At 28.5% G+C, this 21,874-nt stretch overlaps 1 protein-coding gene across 3 annotated transcripts in view; it reads right to left on the reverse strand.

Annotated features, from left to right (window-relative positions):
* LOC111686844 (protein ECT2) overlaps positions 1-20,888 on the reverse strand; it is a 48,254-nt gene extending 27,366 nt beyond the window's left edge. For 2 of the 3 annotated variants that reach the window (XM_046951911.1, XM_046951909.1), the window contains exon 1: positions 20,230-20,888. In XM_046951911.1, coding sequence (XP_046807867.1) covers positions 20,230-20,260 — 31 coding nt within the window. In that variant the 5' untranslated portion in view covers positions 20,261-20,888. Of the gene's footprint in view, positions 1-8,156; positions 8,182-20,229 lie in introns of those variants that run through there. The other variant, XM_046951910.1, reaches the window with a different exon arrangement.
* Positions 20,889-21,874: the final 986 nt, after the last annotated feature.

Below are 21,874 nucleotides of genomic sequence, written 5' to 3' on the forward strand. Positions count from 1 at the left end.
TTAAATAAGATCAATTTATATCAACAGCTGATTCTTTTGTTAAATCTTTGATATAAATATGTATCATGAATCCCGAAGATGTCAAAGAATGCGTTAAAACAATTCTTTTTTAAATTTTCACGAATTCGCGTCGAAATGTCTTTAGCTTATAGTTAAACGAAGCCTAGTCCATGGACCAAAATTTAATTTGAAAATAGCGGTCTATTGCGAGAATATGTCCAATATTTAAATATTTGAAACCGAATCAAAAATTAATTCTAAATAGAAAACATTTTTTCTAAACTCATTTGAAAATTAAAAATTGTTAAATGCATTATTTGTCACACTGTACGTACTACGTATACAGTCTACATGATTGACATTCACTAATGTTGTATTCAAAATGTACTAAAAACATTTTAAGCTAAAAAACATGAACATTTAACTTTTTCATATCTGTTTTTTTTTTTAAGTGCGAATATACTTATGTAGACTCTAAAATTTTATCGAAATAATTATTAATATTCAATCAGCCGAATAATAAACGTGACAAACTATACACATTTTTAGAATTATACCAACCCCCTCTTCTGTATTAAAACGTTATTGACAGATTTATTTTAAATTTAATATTATGATTTTTAATAGTTTGTTTCGTTAGAAAGAGTTATTTTACAAAAATTTTCTTTCATTTTAATTATATTAGTTTAGTTTACGCTTTTAAAAGTCAATTTGGCATCACTCTTATATGTCAAATAATAGGTAGAGATGCCAGACATGTTTCGAATAATGGTGACTACAGTTTAAAATGTAAAAATTTTAAAAAATTTTGTTAAGAAGATGCAAGAAGTTTAAAGCATTTAGAATTTGACTGAAAAAAAACTCTATAAACTGTTTGTTTTGTAATCGTATTATGGATTTATACCCCAAACAAAATCTCAATTAACTTCTTAATCGCACTAAAATGAATAATTTTAAAATATTGTTTAAAAACATCACCTTTTCAAACACCCTGTTTATTTATAAATATTATTAAAAGATAGAATAAAATAATTTAAACAATTTATATTGCACACTATCTAAATAAATAATAATTGTTTGTCGCGTGCCATTAATTTAATGTTTATTTAACTGGAATCGTCTGTTTATCAGCTGTTTGTATGGAAAAAGAAAATTTTCGATAAGGGAACTAACTAAATGGATATTATAAGTCGAGGTTTGTTGCTCGACTTTTGTGTTTATAGGAGAAAGGGAAAAGAAAAAAATAAAAAAAAACATTCGTCCATCCCCTCCAACTGCGACTAATTCAAGAAATAGGAAACTATAAATTTTAACCCAACATAACCTATTTTTAAAAATTCATTTCACGAAGCTACAAAGAAATCAGATCTAAAATCCTGAAATGCCTTAATTTACATGATAAATTCTGCATTTATTGTCAATAAGTTAATGTTCATTTGCGAACATCCCTATTATTAGCTCTCTGATAATATGTTTCCTAATACTAAAATATATATAAAGCCCGATTAAAATACTGTGGCTTTAAGATAGTTAATTAAATAGTATTAAATCCAAAACATTCTCTAAAATTTAAACTACTTTATTTTGTTTCAGATTGTATTATTTTATAAGATTCGGTCCAATTTTAGTCTGAGAATTTAAAATCAAACTTTTATATATTAACCATCAAAGCATGTGTCTTTAATTTAAATTTAGTTTCGGAAAATGTAAAATATATGAACCGATTTTGGGCTATTATTTTGGATTTACCCATTAACAAAAGCAAAGGATGAAAAGGGCTTTTTATAGAATGTTGGTTTATATTACGGACCGATCCTTAGAGAATTTGAAAAGGAGTCATTGTAAGAAAGGTTATATTTTCCTTTCAATATTTGGTAGAGAGATGTTCCAAAATTATGTCCTAACGTTAACGTCATTCTTTAAATGGGGTCTAAGTTAAAATAAGGTCCGGTGTTTGCCATACTACACAGTGTAGGGTCACAGATTTTTTCTCAAAAAAGAGAAACCGATAAATTTTTCGTAATGAAAACCCTTTAAATTTTTAAAATTGGATTAAAATTTGTTTTAAGTTATGGTTTTTTCAAGTTTCAGTCAATTTATTTATAAGTGGGCCACTTGCATGAGGACTTTCGCAACAGACAGACAGACACATGGATGAATAGACAGACATAACTACTTAGCGTTAGACAAACATAATAACAAAATCAATGAAGAAACAAGTAAGAAATTATAAACGGGCGAAGTCGACCATATAATACCCTACGCATGTTACAAAAATTAAAAGTAATTTAGTTTTCATAATAAAGCATTTAAATTGAATTGTACATTGCCTCAGATATACATAAGCCATTAATTGTTGAATAAAATAGTGGACATTTTAGTCAGGGGAACTTTTTATAGAGGCTAGGATCAAAATTAGGTCCTATAATTATAAAATTCATAAGGGTCATCAAGACTAGTAAAGAATTTAGTTTTGCAGATTTTTATCGAGATACGAGTATATTAAACATAATTATGAACTTAGAAGCCCTATTCGGTGGGTTCAGTTGTATGGGGACTAGGTGAAATAATGGACCGATCTTAACCTTTTCCAATAGTCCCTGGGACAAAAGAAGATCATGTACAAAATTTTATTGAACTATCTTCAAAATTTGATAGTAGTTTGATAGCAAGTTTTACATGGAAGGACGGACACAACTAAATCGAATCAGAAATGATTCAAAGCCGATCACTATAGTTTAAGGTGTATATAGGACCAACAATATTGTGCGTTACACACATCAGCACAAACCTAATATACCTAATATACAGTTCTCCTACAAAAACTGGCAAAACTTAACTTGAAAAATAACTACCGCTTTAACGATAACTGGAGGTGGTGAAAATATTACTTTAAGTAATATTTTTTTCGGAATCTTAAGCCCTAATAACTTTCTAATAGAAACACCAATAAAAAATAGATATGCATTAATTTAACGATGTCCAGATGAATCTAAATTATGAATAGATAATAAAATATTGTTGATATAATAATAAATTGTTAACTTATGGCCACAAATTAAGCGCAAGTCTAGAAAACTCATTGCAAAATAAAAACCGCAAAAATTTCATATACAGTTGAGAGTAAGTGTAAATGAGTAGGTGGAAAAATTTAACCTCAATTTTTTGTTTGCATCTTTTTTTTGTAATTTAAATTATAAATAATTAAATTTTTGTAATAAATTAAATAAAAACCCAACCTAAGGTAAGCAAAAATGGATTCTGCATTAATTGTTAAGCAAATGGCAAGTTTGTTGTTTAATATGTATAATATTTTTTCAGGGAAATAATTTAGGGGAAAAAAGTTTTAAATAAATATTTATAAAATAATTGCAAGAGGAAAATGCAGAAGTTTTCTATCTAATACTTTATATTACAAATCAGACAAAAAACAAAACATTTCGTATAAAATTTATGAACATCTATCATTAAGTTATTATCTGGTATAATTGATATTTGTTTTGTTAGTGTAACTTATAGAAGAAGTGTGCTTGTTTATTGGAAAACATTTTGAAAACGCTGCAAAATTTAAAGAAATATTTAATAATAAAATCATTGATTTTTTTGTAAATATTCCAAGATCTGTTTTTCAAAAAAAATATATATATTTTTGGTTGCAAACAATGGAAAAGCGGAATTGTTTTGGATTTTTTTCTATTCGTTTCATTTGTAAATTGCATGCGTCAATTGTAACGATTATTTATTCTTTAGTTTTTTTTTTAGATTTTTTTATTGAAACATCTAACGTTTCTGTAATGCATTTGCAGAAGATGAGCGCAGCATTTGTTTTGCTGTGTCTGTTGACTGTGCTGTGGCACTGTCTTTACACTTGTAGTTTTTAAATATTATTTACTGTTGATAGTTGAGATTAAAGAAATAGCATAGTTTTGTATGAAAAGCTAGAATGGAATGTGCTGTAATACTACAGCATTACCAAATGCATTACTTTTTAGCTAATAGTAGTTAAATGTAGATTAACAAAATTATTAAGACATTAAAAGAAATAAATTGAAAATTTCGCCGTATTTAAAACTTGGGTCATTTTAAAATGAAGATCAAATTGTTGTGAGAAGGTAACTCAGTAAAAATAAAACGAAGTACTTCCAAAAGAATAACATTTATCACCACTTCAAAAGTAGCACTAAGTGAATTTTATTCTGTCTGTGGAAGTGATGTTTATTGACGTCCAAAGAATAATTATTAAATTCCAAAAAAAGAACATATAAATTACTTCCTGAGAATGACTTCAGATGTAGTAAATTTGGAATCAAATAAAATAAACATACAAATTACTTCCTGAGAATGACTTCAGATGTGATGAATTTGGAATCAAATAAAAGAAGATCCCTTATGACAAGCCAGTGTTAAAATCATAACTTCTTCAGGTCTTCATGGAGTACTGCATGGAGTTAATTCTATTCTTTTTCACTTATTTGGAAGTTCTTTTTTTGCTGGATAAATGATAAAAAGTAATATCAGTATTTCAGCACCTTTGGTTAAATATTGAATAGAATGTGGTTTGTGGTTGTTTTTATTTTATTAGAACAGCACACAGGGAATGACCCTAACTTATGCGAAGCATTGTATTGGAACTAAAAAAAGGGATACAGGAAGTAGTGTTTTTGAACATTTGATTTAAATTCTCTTATATCGAAAGTAATAGGAAATAATTCTGCAGGATGTTTATTGCACATATGAACAGTGCGGCCCATGAATGAATTTTCCCTGTAGTTTGTTGTGCGGTCCACTGGCCAAATGGGTGTGTTCTTAAAGAACGAAGTGTGTTAAACAAAAATATACAAGTATAGGAACAAATTTTCCTGTAGTATCAATAGAACAGCGAAATACACCCTATGTTGCATCGGTGCTCCAATGAATTAATAAAGTTGGATACCAAACAGTCACCCATAAGTACCTTTCAAAAAAAGACTTCGAAGCTCCGACAATATAGGAGATTTGTATTCTATTTTCGGCCGGATATAAATGACGTAAATAGTAAGAAGATCAGATAAAGAGAAGTATGTCTTACACCGTTTCAAAAAAACCGATACACTTCAATGCTACTTAGACACTTGAAAAAAACAGTCATTGCACTATATTTTCATGCCAAACATCAAAATTTTCGAAATCATTAATATTTACACCACTCAACAACAATTCAAATAACTTTGTGCTATTTCTATGCCCCACGCTGTAGAAGATAAATTGCAAGTAGTCTTTATGGAATGTATAGAAAGACAACTGTAATAACAAAAAAATTGCACTTGAATTTAAATCTATAAACAAACTAAATTTAAATGTTCATTTGTTATTATTTGTTCTTTTCTTGATACAAGATCATGTATGGAAAAATTTTGATCATTTAGATTTATATATACGAGTGATTCCCAAACGTTTTATTAATAACAATTGTAATTGCCACCTCAATGTAAATATTATAAATATTTTAAGAAATTAAATGAAAACGATTTATTTAAAATAACCTTGATTTTCGGTCAATGCAAAAAAACTGATCATTTAGCTGATCAGTAATTTTATTTCCTTTATAAAAATTATACTTCTTTAACTATCAATATAATATTTTCTTAACCTCAAAATCTCTGTTTAAACAAAATTAGTGATATTTTAAAAATGTATCTATTAAGAAAATTATTGTGTGGGTATTTCCACCAATGTTTTTCACTCAAAATCCGCCATGTAAGATTTTCTTAGAAATTTAACATTTTACCTACTCAAAAAACCTAAACGCGCTATTTTCTACATTACCCGGATTTGCCACCCAATGTTTTATGTGTATGTTTGCACCATTAAGCGAAAAATAAAGTGTGCATTGATTAGGAAAGAAAAGTGAGATAAATTTTGAAAAAGGACCAACTATTATCCTTAAAATGTTTACAATAAAACCTAGTGAGAAATTTATAGAATACTAAATGGTGTTTAAAACGGCGTAACTAAAAACCAGGTAAAATAATTTTGTTTAACAATAAAATCATAAATATTTACTTTTAGTTATCTGCATAAAGTAAATAGCAAACTTTTTTTGAGGAAAAAATATACTAAAAGGATAATGTAATGATTTCCTTGAAAGGAATACAATTTTTCTGTATAAGAATAATATCGAATTTAAATATTAAAAGAACGTTCTAAAATTATCAGTTTTAAAGTCACCAATAAAATTTGAACAATATATAGTCTTGAGCTTAGCTCAGTCCGAATTTTATCTTCTCTCTCATTGTGCTCTGAAAGTGGTTATTTCAAACTAGAGGTTAACATATCTCGGAAAATAGAGATATGGTAAATATTAAACCGTTATTTTAAAGTAACTTTTTTAGACTTTCAGATTATATAACTTTTTAACTTGAATTTCGGAAAAACTAAATTTTTTATAAATAAACCAATTTTAGAACATAAAAGTCTAAGTCATTCGCTCAAAGGGTCAAAGGTCAATTAATATTTTTCATAAAAATTGTTCAGTTTTAAAGTATAATCATATCAAATTAAATATTTATAGAATATTTCAACAAAATCAATTAAATCAAAAGCATTCGATTAAAAGTTCAAAGGTCAAATTTGTACCTATATTAAATCTAAAATATTTTTAAATTTAAATAAAACTTTATAAAAATATATTATTTTTATTTAATTTCAAATATTTTTAAAAATAATTGACCTTTTTTTAAAATAAGTTAAATTTTATCGATTTTGTGAAAAGTAAATATTTAATACTAAATCGCTCTAATCTTAAACATTTGATGAAAAGGTCAAAGGTCAATTTTTGTAATATTTTAGAGTTTTTGTGTAGTAGTTTAACTACTAAACTATTTTAGAATATTTTAACAATTAAACAATATTGTTTAAACTCTATATATTGAAAGGTCAAAAGTCATAGGTCAACCATGTTTAAATATTTGTAATTGTTCATAAAAATTGCAAAATTAATTAAATAAAAAATGTCTAAAATAATATTTTATTTAAAGTTAGCTGTAGTATTTTAAGTCTAATGTACAAATTTGATTTAGTGCATTCTATTAAAAGGTCAAAAGTCAAATTTATATTTTCTTTATAAAAACCATTAAATTAATAAATAGAATTCTAAGAAAAATATTCCATGAGATCCTAGACTTTGCCCTGTTAACTCCAACTCCGATTATCGTTTAACCTGTAGATATTCTGTATGTTTAAATATTTTTTTTTTTTTTTTTGTACGAAAACTGTCAATTTAACCTTACGATAAAATAAAACCAGACATTGAGATATTGGGGGTTAAAATTTAAATAAATATATCCGAAAAGTATTCAAAAAATTGAGTTTTAAACGCAGTAGTTAAAGAGTAACGAATCCTAACGAATTAAGCATCAATTCGATTGAATCAACCAAATGTTTTGAATATAACTTTAGTAACCCGAACTATAAAAGTTGGTTACTGTAACTAATTTAATTGACGGCAAATTCCTTTAATTTAAACTAATCTGTTTTCTATATATTAAATAAATATTAAAAGTTTTCTTTCAAAACCTTTAATGTTAAAATATGTTTCGAAAACGAGTTATATTACAGCAAAATGATATCTTAACTTTAGAGCTTTATACAGGATGTTATAAACGATCCTGTCGATTAAAAATTTCCTCTTAAAGATTTGTACATTTTACAAATTTGGAATTGAGAGTGATAAAAACATCGTGCAAATACATTTAATCCATATTAAAAACAGAATTTAAACCAAAATTTATATTTCTATAATTTTACACAACACTGTCCATCATATACTATAATTTTTGACAACACTTTATGTTTTTAATAAACACAGACATGTCATGTCTAATCAATATAAAACGATTTATTTTCTTAACTTTTACGCAGTGTTTTTAAATAAAAAAAATATATTAAAATATTAAAAAAAATGTTAAAAATTTTTCTTAATTGATTAAAATAAATGTTTGTTTGTATTCTGTTTAACAATAAAAACATCCGGCCAATCAATACGTTCTTTTATTTTTATTCTTATTTTAATAATAATTTAATTTATTTGTTTATTTTTTTCAAAATTTATTACATTAAATTTTTATTTATGGATGTGCGTTTGTTTGTTTTTAAACATTTATTTTTTTTTTACTAACCATAACACATTTTGTGATTTTTTTTTGCTTTCTAAAATGAAAACACTAATAATTCGTAACTTCAAAATTAAACAGCAAATAATGTTTGTTTATGAAAATTTAATTAAATTCTAACACAATTTTGTAAATGATGAAAACATTTTTGCAAAATATTTTATTTTTTCTTTCCGTTTTGAGTTTGTTTGAAAACTTTTTAAGCGATCAAGCGTAACGTGTCGGAATGAGTTACAAATGAATACTAAAGGTAAGCAGTGAAATAATTTTGGTGGTAGGTATCGGGCAGGAAGAGATGAAGAGAGGGAGAGGGAGAGAAAAAGAGAGAGAGAGTTTTGCTTGGCTGCTTGGTTTAAGTCACTGGCATATATTTTAAGGCTCTATTAAAGCTACTTAATAATTGACCACGAAGTAGGTAGGAAGCATATCAAAAAGGACTAAACATTTTGCTTGAACTTTACAAGCAAACACATGTAAAACAGATGTGAGTTTAGGATGTATAGGAAGAAAAAGGAATATTATTCTGTTTAACTGCAACAAGTGCGAAATTGTTGTTGTTAGTATTTCGAATAAAGGACACTAGTAAATGAAAAGGAAGAATATATATAGCAGGTGCTTTAGTTAGTTCCCTTTTTGCTTAGCTTTAAAACTACAGGTGGTATTATAGAAAAGGATTCAATGTTTATTGCAGATCTCCTTAGTACTTAAAACCAAATGTTTGGCTTTACAATGTATTAAAGCTATTGATTAAAATGTTCGTTAAAACCTCTTAAGGATTTTGGAAAAGATGTGTTTTTAATTAAAATGTATGTATATAACGTCCTGTACGATATTTCGCGAATATGGCGTTTGCTATGGTCATATTTTATATGGGATTCCCAATCATTTTTTTTTAATGTGTTTCGAGTATAATTTTAAAAATGTGTCAAATTTTCCAATAATTTTTTACAAATTGTCTACGAAGACAAAATCAAGGACTTTATTGATAAAACATTTTTGTTTGTTCTGTTAGACTTAAAGAGTATAATATTTTACTGTAACTAACTCATAGGTAGTTGTACTTGAAATGTCCTAAAAAAGTTCTTTTTAATCGTATATACTTATACGCATTAACATTGTCATTCCTTTTGTAACACATCGAAACATTGAAGGTAGACTTATGTATATTTAGAGTTCTAATAAAATTCTATAACTATTTATTTTCGTTTGTTCGTTAAAGGTATGTCTGGTAATATTTTTGCTTAGGTTATGTTGATACTACGATCCTAGAATGCTAAAAACTTCAAGAAAATCCACGAAAACAAGAGAGACCAATCCCGAAATTTTCGTTGCATTTCCGGCATTTCGTGAAGGAACAACTAAGATTGTTTTGTGGCAACATCTACATCGACTGCAACCTCCTCGATCAATGAATAATGTTTGGATATCTATTGGGTTCAAAATACGCAAAGGAGAGTATCCTTATGTGGTCCCCCGGGGGCATTTTACCTTGGTGAAGCCTCTACCTTAGTGTTATTGCAATCCAGGGGTTGGGACTAAAAAATTGGTTACAGTCTACTGTTTGGCTTAGTACTTGCATAAATTGAAAAGAGGTCAGACCAGAGCACCGCATAATCTGGTACTACGGGTGTCCAGTTGCCCGCAGGACTATGTCCTTGCTGGTCAGTTGGTTGTGGTTCCTTCGGGATCTACGTAGTGGCTGTGGTTTAAACACAAATTCGCGGGAAGAGTAAGTGGCGGTTAAAAGACTGAAGTAAGGTAAAGTCAATATTTCGGGATAAGTTCCGTGCTGTTGCCGAAAACAACAGATACTCCACGGAGGAGTGACTGTCACGGTGGAGTGACTATGAGACTAAGTGTTGGAAATGAGTTGGTATTAATTATATATAGTACTTCAGTCTACCGGTTACGTCTCTAGGTGCTGTTGCCGAATCAACAGAGGCCAATGGTCAGGGATTAGATAGCTCGAGTACTCCAGTAAAGTACTTGTGCATGGACCGGTCAAAGCCAATGTATAAAAATTTCCCCCTGAGTTCTTCATTGAAGAACAAAGGGGCTATGGTAGACCGTTCTCAAGTCTACCCAGTGGTTAAAAAAGACCACCGTGGGATAAGGCCGTCAAGGCAAGTGCTCACGTTAAAACTATCGACAGTCATGTCCCTATGTGGATTTGTCGCAAGATATTGATTTGAAAATTAATTCAAAAATTTTCATTCGCCGCAGCATATAAATTCATTGCAAATTCAAAACATTAACAAAAAATAATTAAATATTTATGATCATTAGTTTTAAACTCCTCCCAGCAAATATAAAACCAAGTACTTCCAAAAAATAACATTTATCACCACTTCAAAAGTAGCACTAGGTGAATTTTTTGCTTTCTTTTACCTTATGTGTGAGTGCTGTTTATTGACATCCAAAGAAGTCATATTAGTTGTATTGTAAAATACTACAATTTCACTTTCTAATAACTTCCAAAAAAAGAACATACAAATTACTTTCTGAGAATGACTTCAGATGTAGTGAGTTTAGAATCAAATAAAAAGGACGTCCCTTCTATGACAAGCCCGTGATAAGACCTTCTTCAGGTGTTTTCAGTACTTCCATGGAGTAAATTTCACTTCTTTTTCGCCTCTTTGGAAGTTCTTTTTTTGGGCTTGATCACTTCAATTTTCTTAAATTGAGTAATTAAAAACAAATTCAAATAGGAAATATATGAATTTTAGAGCGACAAATTCATGCTATTTATGACATTCTGCGAATAAATATTTTAATATATCTTTAAGTTTGTGAAAATCAATTGTTTGCTAAAGATCAACAGTTGAGGATCGTTCACAAATCAATTCTCAAGAAAGTATGATATTGTCTCAAATGTACCAAACATTTTTGAAAGTTCGAAAGTAGAAATAAATTGTATAATTAAAAACTAATATAATTTCTGACAGAATATCTATGATCATTAATTTGTACTCATCGATCGGTTAAATTTTATCGATGTAAAGTTCACCAAGTTAAAGTTTGTATGAAAGACCGAGTTCGTAAGCTTTTACTGGCAATAGTGATCTTATGATTATAAATTTCGAACAAGTCGATCATTAGAATCTTATTACAATAGAGTTGAAATCATTGATCATATAATGATACTCTTTCTGAAACTGATTTCTCTAGGCAAAACATAATTTTTACGATAGAACTAAATAATATTTAAATCGTGCAGTTAGTGCAATATTTGGACAAATAAGACCTGGTCCACACAAGGAAACTTTTGTTTTTAGAAAATTTTTCTTAATTCTCTTTTGAAGTTTCCTTAATTTCCACACATAGAAACTTTTGTTTCAGAAACTAAGTAATAATTGCATTGATTTGTTGTTGTACGAATGAAAAGAGAAACAAAACAAGTTTCCGAGTACGAGAAGCTCCGTACCGCGAGAGAGATGAATGATATTATATCTCTTTATATCTTGCGCAAAATCAAAAGTCTCCTAGTGTGGACTGGCAGTAAGAATCTGGTCATTCTGGTGCGAAGATCAAATTGTTGTGGGAGCCATTAAATATAACTCAATGTTTGAAAAAGATACATTTAAAGTGAATTGCTTAAATCGAACTTAAGTCTCCCTACTGTGAATAGATCCTTTTGTGCTTTATTGCTCAAGGACTGACCTATTTTACAGTACACTAGCTCCTTGCTTGTGGACCCTATTGAGCTTTCAACTGTTGAATGGATTTGGCTAGATCATATTCAAATCTTATAAAAACAGATCGAAATAGTTTAAAATTATTTAAAATATTTCTGTTTAATTTTAATCTATTAATAGGATTATATTACTACGTCTTGACACATTAATTATGTACTTCTAATAATAAACGCATAAAGTCATAAAAATCTTTGAAATTGATATGTAATCCAATAAAATAAATTAATTAAAAACAAGCTACCATTTCCACAAATATATCAAATATCTCCCCTCTTTGTGATCATTTAAAATCTTTAAAAAATATAAAAATTCCATAAAAAATATGTCATACAATATACACGCTATAAAAAACGGAAGTTAAAGGAAATATTATTAAAAAAAGATCGGAAAATCCTTAATACTCGAACTCATAAATAATGGTCATAAAATTCAGAAAAGACAACAACAAAAACTTCAATATTGTCAATAACATTGTATATAATTTGAGTTTAAATGTACTTGACACTCATAAAGTGAAAATAAAACAATAAAATTACTTGGAAAACAAGATATAAAAACCTAAAAATACTCTAGGGTACATTTTCAAATCGTGACACTAGCGAAACAATTTGGTATTTCTAATTATAAACTAAACACATAGTAAAAACTAATCCACGCACAAACACATGCCTACAATATTAGAAATGTATCTACGATGAAAAATACGTTTTTGTTTCTTTTCGTGTTTATTTGATCATTTTGTTGTTTTTGTTCATTTTAATGTTGTTAAATCCCGTCATAAAACTAAAGGAATCTCCCTTTAGCAGGCATGGTAAATTGTGTAGTATTGTAATATTTTGAAAAGTTTTTGTTATTAATAAACAGTAGTTCGAATGAAAGGTTTGTTTACGGAGTAAGTTAGAAACTGATGCACGGTTCGATGTTAAGCAAAATTATTGTAGAAAAATTAACTTTTAGTAAAATTTACATTTAAAAAAATTGTCTTTAAATTTGCACTTTTACGTCTTAAATTTTGGATTCCAATTATATAAATATGCTAAAAATCGTGTTCCAGTCCGCTATTTAAGTTAACCAAATTGCAAAAGTCTACTTGTTATACAAGGTTAAAACGAAGATGTGGTGAGAACAGTGAAACTTTGGAACACTTTCTTTGCACTGCCAGGCATTTGTGGATGTTAGATCCAAGTATCTTGGAAGTGATGTTATTCCGGAAATAATATTCCCGACTGGCACTGATTAGAAGTTTCTAAAGAATTACGTTCAGGAAACGTAGTTTCTGAATTCACTAAGTTTATTTTTTCATGACAAGGAGCGCACAACAGGCCCGATAGTGGCCTAGGTGTGTTTCTACGGATTTGATGTATACATCCTTCTATCAACCTAACCGATACAAGGGTTGTAGTTAGTGTTCTAGTTTTTCAGGCTGGAAATTGTGGACTTAATTCCAACCAATGACGCTAGTAAAGTATCACCACTAAAGGTGGAAGTACGCAAGTCGCGTTGAGGCGGCAATGCGTTTTATGCTTTTCAAACTTTTATATTATTATATTTTTCTCCTACACAAATCGAAATACAACCCTGATAAGCTTCCGACGCGTCAAAGTTGATAGTTGCTGAACTTTTCGCGGTGTGTAACTTTTTATATGTTAATACAGTATTTTCAACTTTTTTGACAAAAGCCTATAATGCGTTGCCGCGTACAACGAGTTTTATGTGCTTCCAACTTAAGGACTCTTCTTCCGATTTGATATAACAAGCAGCCATCTTTCAAACTAACTTAATATAAAAAGTTTTCTTGGCAAAATAGTCATAAATACTACAGAATTTGTAAAGTTTCTAACTTTGATTGAAATTAATCTAAATTCAGGGCATTTTAAAGTTTTTTTTGTAATCAGGTCTTAACTGATCATTAGAGACAATTTCATTATTACGGCAAAGTCCTCAAATCGGTAATAATTTTCTGTTTTACAAACTAATTTATACTCGAAGATCAGTTAATTCTTCTGAAGATCTCTTTAAAGGATTCTTTTTTTAAATAAAAAAAATAAATTAAATTCAAAATCTCCCATTTCCCAAACATGATCTTCAATATTACACAAAAGAGAGAAGAGAGAGTAAGAGAGTGAAAAAGAGACACTGATCATTGAGAGAGGAAATAAAGGAACAACTAAAACAAGCGATACCTCGGCAGTACAACAAACAGTTGTTGTAATTTGTATGTGTTTATGTTTTAAATTTTATGAGGCATTACTGTACGCATAAAATAAACTTAAATTATGGAATAAAAAGGAAAGATCAAAGTGCGTCTGTTAGTATGTGCTCTGTGGTAAAATGTACGTACAAGCGTTTGTGTGCGTGCTGTTGTTATTTGTTATAAAAAATATGTGTATTGAATTTTAAAAAAGCCGGTATAATTAAAGACTGCAGCAGTACGTCAACGATGTAGTACAATTTACAGCAATAAATGTGACTCATCCTAGTTTTAAACTTGAATAGAAAAGTTCATATAGTTTTCAATGAATTTAAAATAATTTTCGAAAATTTTTTATCTCAAAATCAAAAATCGAAAAGTCTTCAGCTTAAATATGAAGATTATTGAAAAGTTGAGGGGTGCACTTTATATATTCTCAATTTGTTATTAAATCTAATGACATTCAACTAAAAATACAGAAATAACAGAACAAGTAAATTATTGTAACATTTTGTATCTACCTAAAAATAGATCCTTATTAAACAACCACCTTTATAAGGTAGCAGAAAATATAAACAATATACCTGTTTAAAAAATGAAAAGAGCAAGAAACGAGAGAGAGAAGAGAGAGACGAAGAAGAGAAAACTAACAAAATAACAATAAATTCGTAAAAAGTATTCGATGCTATCAAAACGTATTTCTTTAATTTTTAAGCAATAACCTAGACAACCTGACTTTGACGTATCCGATTGTATTAGAATTTCAGTTCAAAGATCAGACTCAACTTAAGACAAAAGCAGGAATATGCTCTTATATGGAAATTTTTTTAATTCAATTTTTTACCATCATTTTTATAATAAGTTATTTTCAAAAATTTTGACTAAAAGTATTTCCATTTGACAACTCTTATTTTCTCTATATCTCGGTACATAAAGCCATCTTATAGCTATATTCACCACTAATACTCTATCATCTATGTATACTACGTAAAAGTTTTTCGTTAGAGATAGTACGGGGCCATCAAAATACAAATCAAGCATTTTTTTAAGTTATCTGGGGACAGCCATAGAGAAGTACCGATTTGAAGCGTTTTAGAGAACACGTACTCTAGTGGGTATGCAGTTTTACTGACGGGTTCAATATGGATACCAGCACGGTTGTTTATATCACTGATACATAAACACTGAAACATAAAACGATCCTTCAGACTTCCACACGAATGTAGGTTTTTCCAATCAGATATTCTAATGATCTTGAGTTCAACAAAACTTATACGGAATCATATCGATTCGGTTCAGCTGTGACAATATATGTTGATAGTCAAGCTGCTCTCGAAATATTGTCTTATGGTACAATACATTCACGCCTGGTTGTAGATTGTAGAAATTGCCTTAGGGATACTATAAGGGTGTTTGCTATTAGATGATTGTGTTGGGTGCATGGTAATGATGTTGCGGAAGAACTGGCTAGATTAGGTTCGAACTTAATCTAGCCTTTCATTCAACAAAGTAATGTTGGTAGTATTTTCCAAGCAGATATCCTCGCGATCTTGAAAGCAACGAAACTTATACAGAATTCTATTGATCCGGGTCAGTTGTCACAATTTATGTTGATAGTCAAGCTGTTCCTAGAGTTTTGTCTTGCCACCCAGTACATTCGCGCCTAATTGTAAATTGTACAAATGACCTTAGGGATATTAGGAGAAAGTGTTATTTGCTAAGGCAATGTAATGTGCATGGTAATTAGATTGCTGACGATTTGACTAGATTAGGTTCGAATCTTTATAGGTAACATTTGTCACTAGACATATGCTGATATTCGCAAGAATCTGCTATATAATAAGCCCTATGGCTACAACTTGATATGGGCGCTACCAAAATACTTATAGGACTGAATAAATGCAGACTAAGGATTCTGATAACCCACTTTCTTATAAAGGCTCAGTTAGGATATTTATCAGTAAGTACGGTAGTTATATATCGGACTATTACAGGTTATGCAATATATCGGACTATTAGAGCTTATACGAGGAAATAGTTTTGATCGAGCATATAATTTGCTAATGTTATATGCTACAGAACTTCAGGCTGAAATTGTGAGGGAATTGGTTTCATCTTGACCCCCGCAGTCTACTAATTTTTGTGAAGGAAATTAGTCACTTCTATTCTCCTTCTTCTTCTAACTCTTTAGGTAACTTACATCGTAACTATTTATATTATTTGCCTACATTGTTCTTCATTCTCTCTGACTTTTCTTGTAGTATTTTTGTTTCAGTTTTTGAATCGTCACTTTTTGAAGGAAATGATTATGGATCTTATATATCTGAGTGAATATGCATCTTTTAATGACCTATAACGCTACTAAATATAATCGTTATACGTTCTTTGTGAATTCTGTTTTATAAACTTGCCTATTAATAACACCGTTCGACACTAAAAAATAATAAAATAAGCAGATTATATAAGTCTGGAACTAAAGATTTAATAAAGCAAAATTGTTTTTGATAATTTTTTTGGACGCAGTAATCAATCCAATATAATCGAATCTATTAACATCTTAAGGCAGTTGAAGTATATAGCAAATAGGCGGTTGTAATTAGTTTTTAGACTCATTATATTCCATATATTTTCGGTGTCGCCTATATTGGCTCTTGAGGCAGTTTGCAAGTTCACAGACTTCAAAATACCGCCTATAGTTCAGTATGCAATTACTAAATTAATTTATGCAGGTTTATAATTCAATTTTAAGTTGAAAAATTAGAATTTAAACTTCAAAACTGTTTTTGAAAATTTCTTAAAGAATTCTTAAAAAATTTCAGAAAATTTTAAATTATATCCTAATAACCACATAATTTAAACAATTCATTTTTTCATTAATTTTGACTTTAAACAATTTTAAAATAATGATATTTTTATAATTTTTAAATATTTTCAATATATTTTTAAAACATAAGCTTTAAAAATAAATTGTAAAATTAAAATTCAAACTCAATAAAAAAAATAATTATTTACACTTATTTCGTACAACGTTAAAGCAAATTATATTTATTAATAAATTAATATTAATAATAAAAAATAAGTATATAAATTTCAACATAACATTTATTTAAAAAAAAATTATATACAAAAAATATTTTTCAAAAAAAAATATTTGCTAAAAAGTAGCAAGTGCTTAAGAATAAATACGCAAAATATTAAGTATCTGCAGAAAACATACAAAAACGAGCAAAAATACGAAAAAAAATTATTTTAATATTGTGAATGACGTGTGCTGTTGATTTTTCAAACATTTGTCTTATTTAAACAAAATTCGTTTTTTTCATTTCGTTTTTTTTTTTTTTTTTTTTTTTTTTGATTATTTATCTACACTTAATGACACTTTTTTTAGTGAATATTATTATTTTTTCTCGTTTATTTCATTATAAACTTTTGGAAATAGAAAAAGAAATAAATATTTATTTAAAACAATTTTAGTATAAGAAACAAACATAAATCTAGAGATGACATGACTCCTACTACTACCCGTTGAAAATAGTCAGCATTTTAAAAATAAATTTTTTGTTAAAAAAAAATTGTATGGGAAATGAAAAAAGTCAACAAACAATTTGTTTATAAGTTATTTAAAGGAAAAATGTAAAGAGGATTGTTTGATTTGATTAGTGTGTGCTAGCACAGAAGTGTGAATGAATTTAAATTCAATAAAATTAATGGATACTTAAATGGTAAACTTGCTCTCGGATAGCACTAAACACTTGGGCGTTATACTAAATTAGAAGCTATATTAGTGCTATATGTTTGTAGAAAGGATATTGGAACCTGCTGGAGTATAAGCTCGATTAATGTTGATTGGCTTTTTTAGGCTCTTAATAAACCAATAATGCTATTTGGGGTACTTGTCTGTTGCCATGTGTTTTAAAAAGCATCATGCAATAGACATAATACAATGTATATGTTTCACGAATCACGCAAAATTACATCATCTACGTAGACTCCAGTATGCAGTTGACTATTCCTCATTAATGTGTATACAGATGTATCCAAGATGACGATATCGATTGATGGTGGTTTCATCATTGAGAAACTTGAAATGGAATGGCTAAAGTACTATCGGATATATAAGAGGGAAATCAGAATTTAAACCGATAGTAAAGCTGTTGTTAAATCTCCTATTGGTGTGTTATGCTCCTTTAGATAACGAGACATTCGAAGAGTAAGTATTACAGTAACATTGCTGACTCTTTAGCTAGAGTTGGAAACGCTTTAAACAAACTGGAAATATATCAGTTATATGGAGATCCTCTACATGTAATAAAAATACAGATTATTGATCATTTTTACTCTACTGCTGAAGATTATGTGAGTATTGTGCCTCCATATGGATCCACACAGTCGTAATAGACTACAACTAGGCAAGATGGCATCGATCGTTACTGGTCACTGCAAATTTGGTAAAATGTTAGACAAATTGGTCTTCTGTTTAATGACTACTGCAGGGATTTTCTGAATGAATCATATCTTCTTCGTAACTGTCCTGCCATGGCAGCGGAAGACAAATTGGTCTTCCGTTTAATGACTAATGCAGGGATTGCCAAAATAAGGATAAATAAGAGAATAAATCACATCATCTCATTAGAAAGTTCAACATTAAATTCCACAGAATGGGTGAAAAAGAATAATTAAATTGTGTCTTTTTATTCTTCTTCTTTCTTTTCTTTTCTTCTTCTTCTCTTTTCTCTCTATGCACTATCCATACTTTTATTCTTCTCACATAGGTATACCTATTTTAACAAAGGAATGAACAAGTATATACAATTTGTAACTTGGCCAGGGCATAACCAATTTATATTAAAGTTAACTTTATTACAACATTTTAAATTTAATTTTAACTTTAAGGATTAACTATTATTGTAAATTTATCTAATCAGAAAGAAGTCACTGTTTGTAAATTATAACTTATCGCCTTAAAGTTTAATCTGACTTATTTAAAATAGTTGTCCAATTCACAATCGATGTCTTATCGTTGTAGCGTTGTATGATTAAAAACATATTTTCAAATAATTTTTTTGAAACAATTACAAATTAATGTTAAAAAATTACCACTTACGACGATACAACCGTACAACACCGATTGTGAATTGAACAAGTACCTATGTTATCTATTTCTTCTTTCAGCAAGATTGTGGTTCGCCTTTCATTGTAAATTCCTGGTGTAGTGTATCATAATGTCGACCATGCTCAACTATTCTTTTCTACTTGTTTTTTTTTAGCCTTTGGTAGAAGAATGTGTATTACAATCTCTGATGGGTATCGAACCCACTACCCTTGGTCTAACACAATAGATCACTAATTTATATGTATAGATTTGATAGCTTTTCGTTATAGATGCCGCATTAAGTGACCCACACATCCATAACCATAAGTGATATTTACATTAAATCATATTCTTGCTGTTCTTCCTGTTTACATTACCATATTTACAATAACATAAAACAACAAAAAGAAAGTAGAAAGAAAAATGCGGAAACAGGTGCCAAAAGAATGAACATAATTTTCTTCAATTAATAACAAATAAAACAAGTTGGAAAGTATAGTCGGGCATGGCCGACCATATAATACCCTACACCATGAGTATATTTTTAAAATTTTTATTTTTTATAAAGAAATTTTTATGTTGGCCGATCCTTACGAAAATCTGCAGTGTCATTTATACTTATTTGTGCCAATTTTTAGAGAGATAATAGAATATTTGACGTAATTATGGCATAAAAAGTTCAAATCGGGAGGTACGGTTGTATGGTGGCTAGGTGAAATAATTGACCGATTTCAACCATTTTCAATAGGCTTCGTCCATGTGCCAAAAAACATGCTTGGTCCAAATTTCATCAAATTATCTTGAAAATTGCGGACTGTATTTTGCGCACAAGGTTTACATGGACAGCCAGCCGGACAGACGGACGGACGAACATGTCTTAGTCGACTCAAAAAATGATTCTGAATCGATCGGTATACTTTAAGGTGGGTATTGGACCAATATTTTTGTATGTTACAAACATCAGCACAAAAGTATAATACCCTACCCACTATAGTGGTGTAGTGTATAAAAATCTTTCAAGTATCCAATATCTTTCACTATAACTTGTTCGCATTTTTCAATAAGTAGCATTCAAAGTAAATTAAGGAAATTCCAACTCACCACTCTTCGATTGTTCCTCTATTGTTTCCATTTTTATTTGCAGTTCTGTTGTTTTTTTTTCACAAACTTTTAATTAATACTTTTGTAAACAAAACAAAAAGAGTTAAATAAAAAATCCATAAAGTTGAATTAATTAACTTCTCACAGAGAAGCCATTGTTAAAAAATTAAATAAACCACTTAATTTATTAGTTTGCTATTTACAACACAATTGCAATTTAAGTATTTTGTCAACTTTTATTTTTCAATTTAACAAATTTTAAATTTTTTAAGTTTTGTGTGTAGAGAGAAAATTGCACAAAATTTTGTTTTAGTTTTAAGATTTATCAACTATTCACTTCTAGGAAATATCTTTACATCTCTTTACAAACAAACGCCGCTTTTTTAGTTGTTCCTTTTTTTTTTTTTGGTTTTCAAACTATAAATTTAAAGGGAATGTTGTGTTTTTATCCTTTTAATTTGTATTTCGTGTTAACAAAAACTTTTTTGTTCTTGTTTTCTTTTAAAATCCTAAACCTTTGGCAGGCCAGGTAATAAAGCTAAATATTTTCTTAAACACCACACTGTTTTATGTTAAATCTTTTCTTCTTTTCATTTTATCCTATAATATTTGTATAAAGATTATTTTTTATGTTAAATAATTTTTTTTGTTAATTTTGATAATATATTTTATTCAGCACTTCAAGGACACTATTTTTTATACAAATTTATTTAAACGACATTTTACATTTGTGTAAAATTTTCCAATTTGATTTTTTCACTTTTTCTTTGTATAAATAGATTTATTTTTTATAATTTGTTAAATAAATAATTTAATTTTTGAAATTGCTTAATTAAATTCTCCCTTTTTATTGTGTATTTCTTTCCTTGTTCTTGTTCGTATTAACAGCGGCGTTGGCGGCGGCGAATAATAAACTGCAGCGCGGCCATAGAAAAATTGAAATTTCCAACGATCGTTTGCGATGTTTTTTGTTTGTGTTTGTTCTGTCAAGTGATGCGATGTTTTTTTTCGTAGTGACAGCTGTTTGTAAGCGCAAAAATGGCGCTCGAAAAATACAACGCTGTTCTACAAGGCAGGGATGAGTTTTTTATTAACAGTATTGTTGCCATCAGTTGTAAATAAAATTTTTTTAAATTGTAGCGTTTTTAAATTATTTTAATTGCAAATAATACCAAATATTATGTTTGAGTAAATAAATTATTTGTTAAAATGAAATTAAAATGTAGATTTCATAAGGGTCAATTTGTCCAATATTCTTAATATAACATAAAATATTTTTGCAAATAAATTCAATATACAGAAAAATAATTTTTTAAAAATTTCTTTTAAATATTTTGATGTGTTCTTAATTTATTTAATAAGTAGATTAGAACAATGAAATTGAAATTCATATTCGATTGATAGCAATTTAAAATTGTGACAGAACCGATTTCTAAATTCAAAATTTGTTTTAAGTAACTTTTTTTACCAATTTAATTTTAATTTAATTTAATTTATTTCAAAAATAAACCTAGCCTATTGGCCATAATCGGTTACAAATTTTTACTTAAAACTATATATATATAAAAATCTATATATATAAATTAATGTGTGTTTGTATATTTGAAGTTTATAAACTTCAAATCGGCTGAACCGATTTTCTTAA

Source organism: Lucilia cuprina, chromosome 5, assembly GCF_022045245.1.
Source record: "Lucilia cuprina isolate Lc7/37 chromosome 5, ASM2204524v1, whole genome shotgun sequence".
NCBI lineage: Eukaryota > Metazoa > Arthropoda > Insecta > Diptera > Calliphoridae > Lucilia > Lucilia cuprina.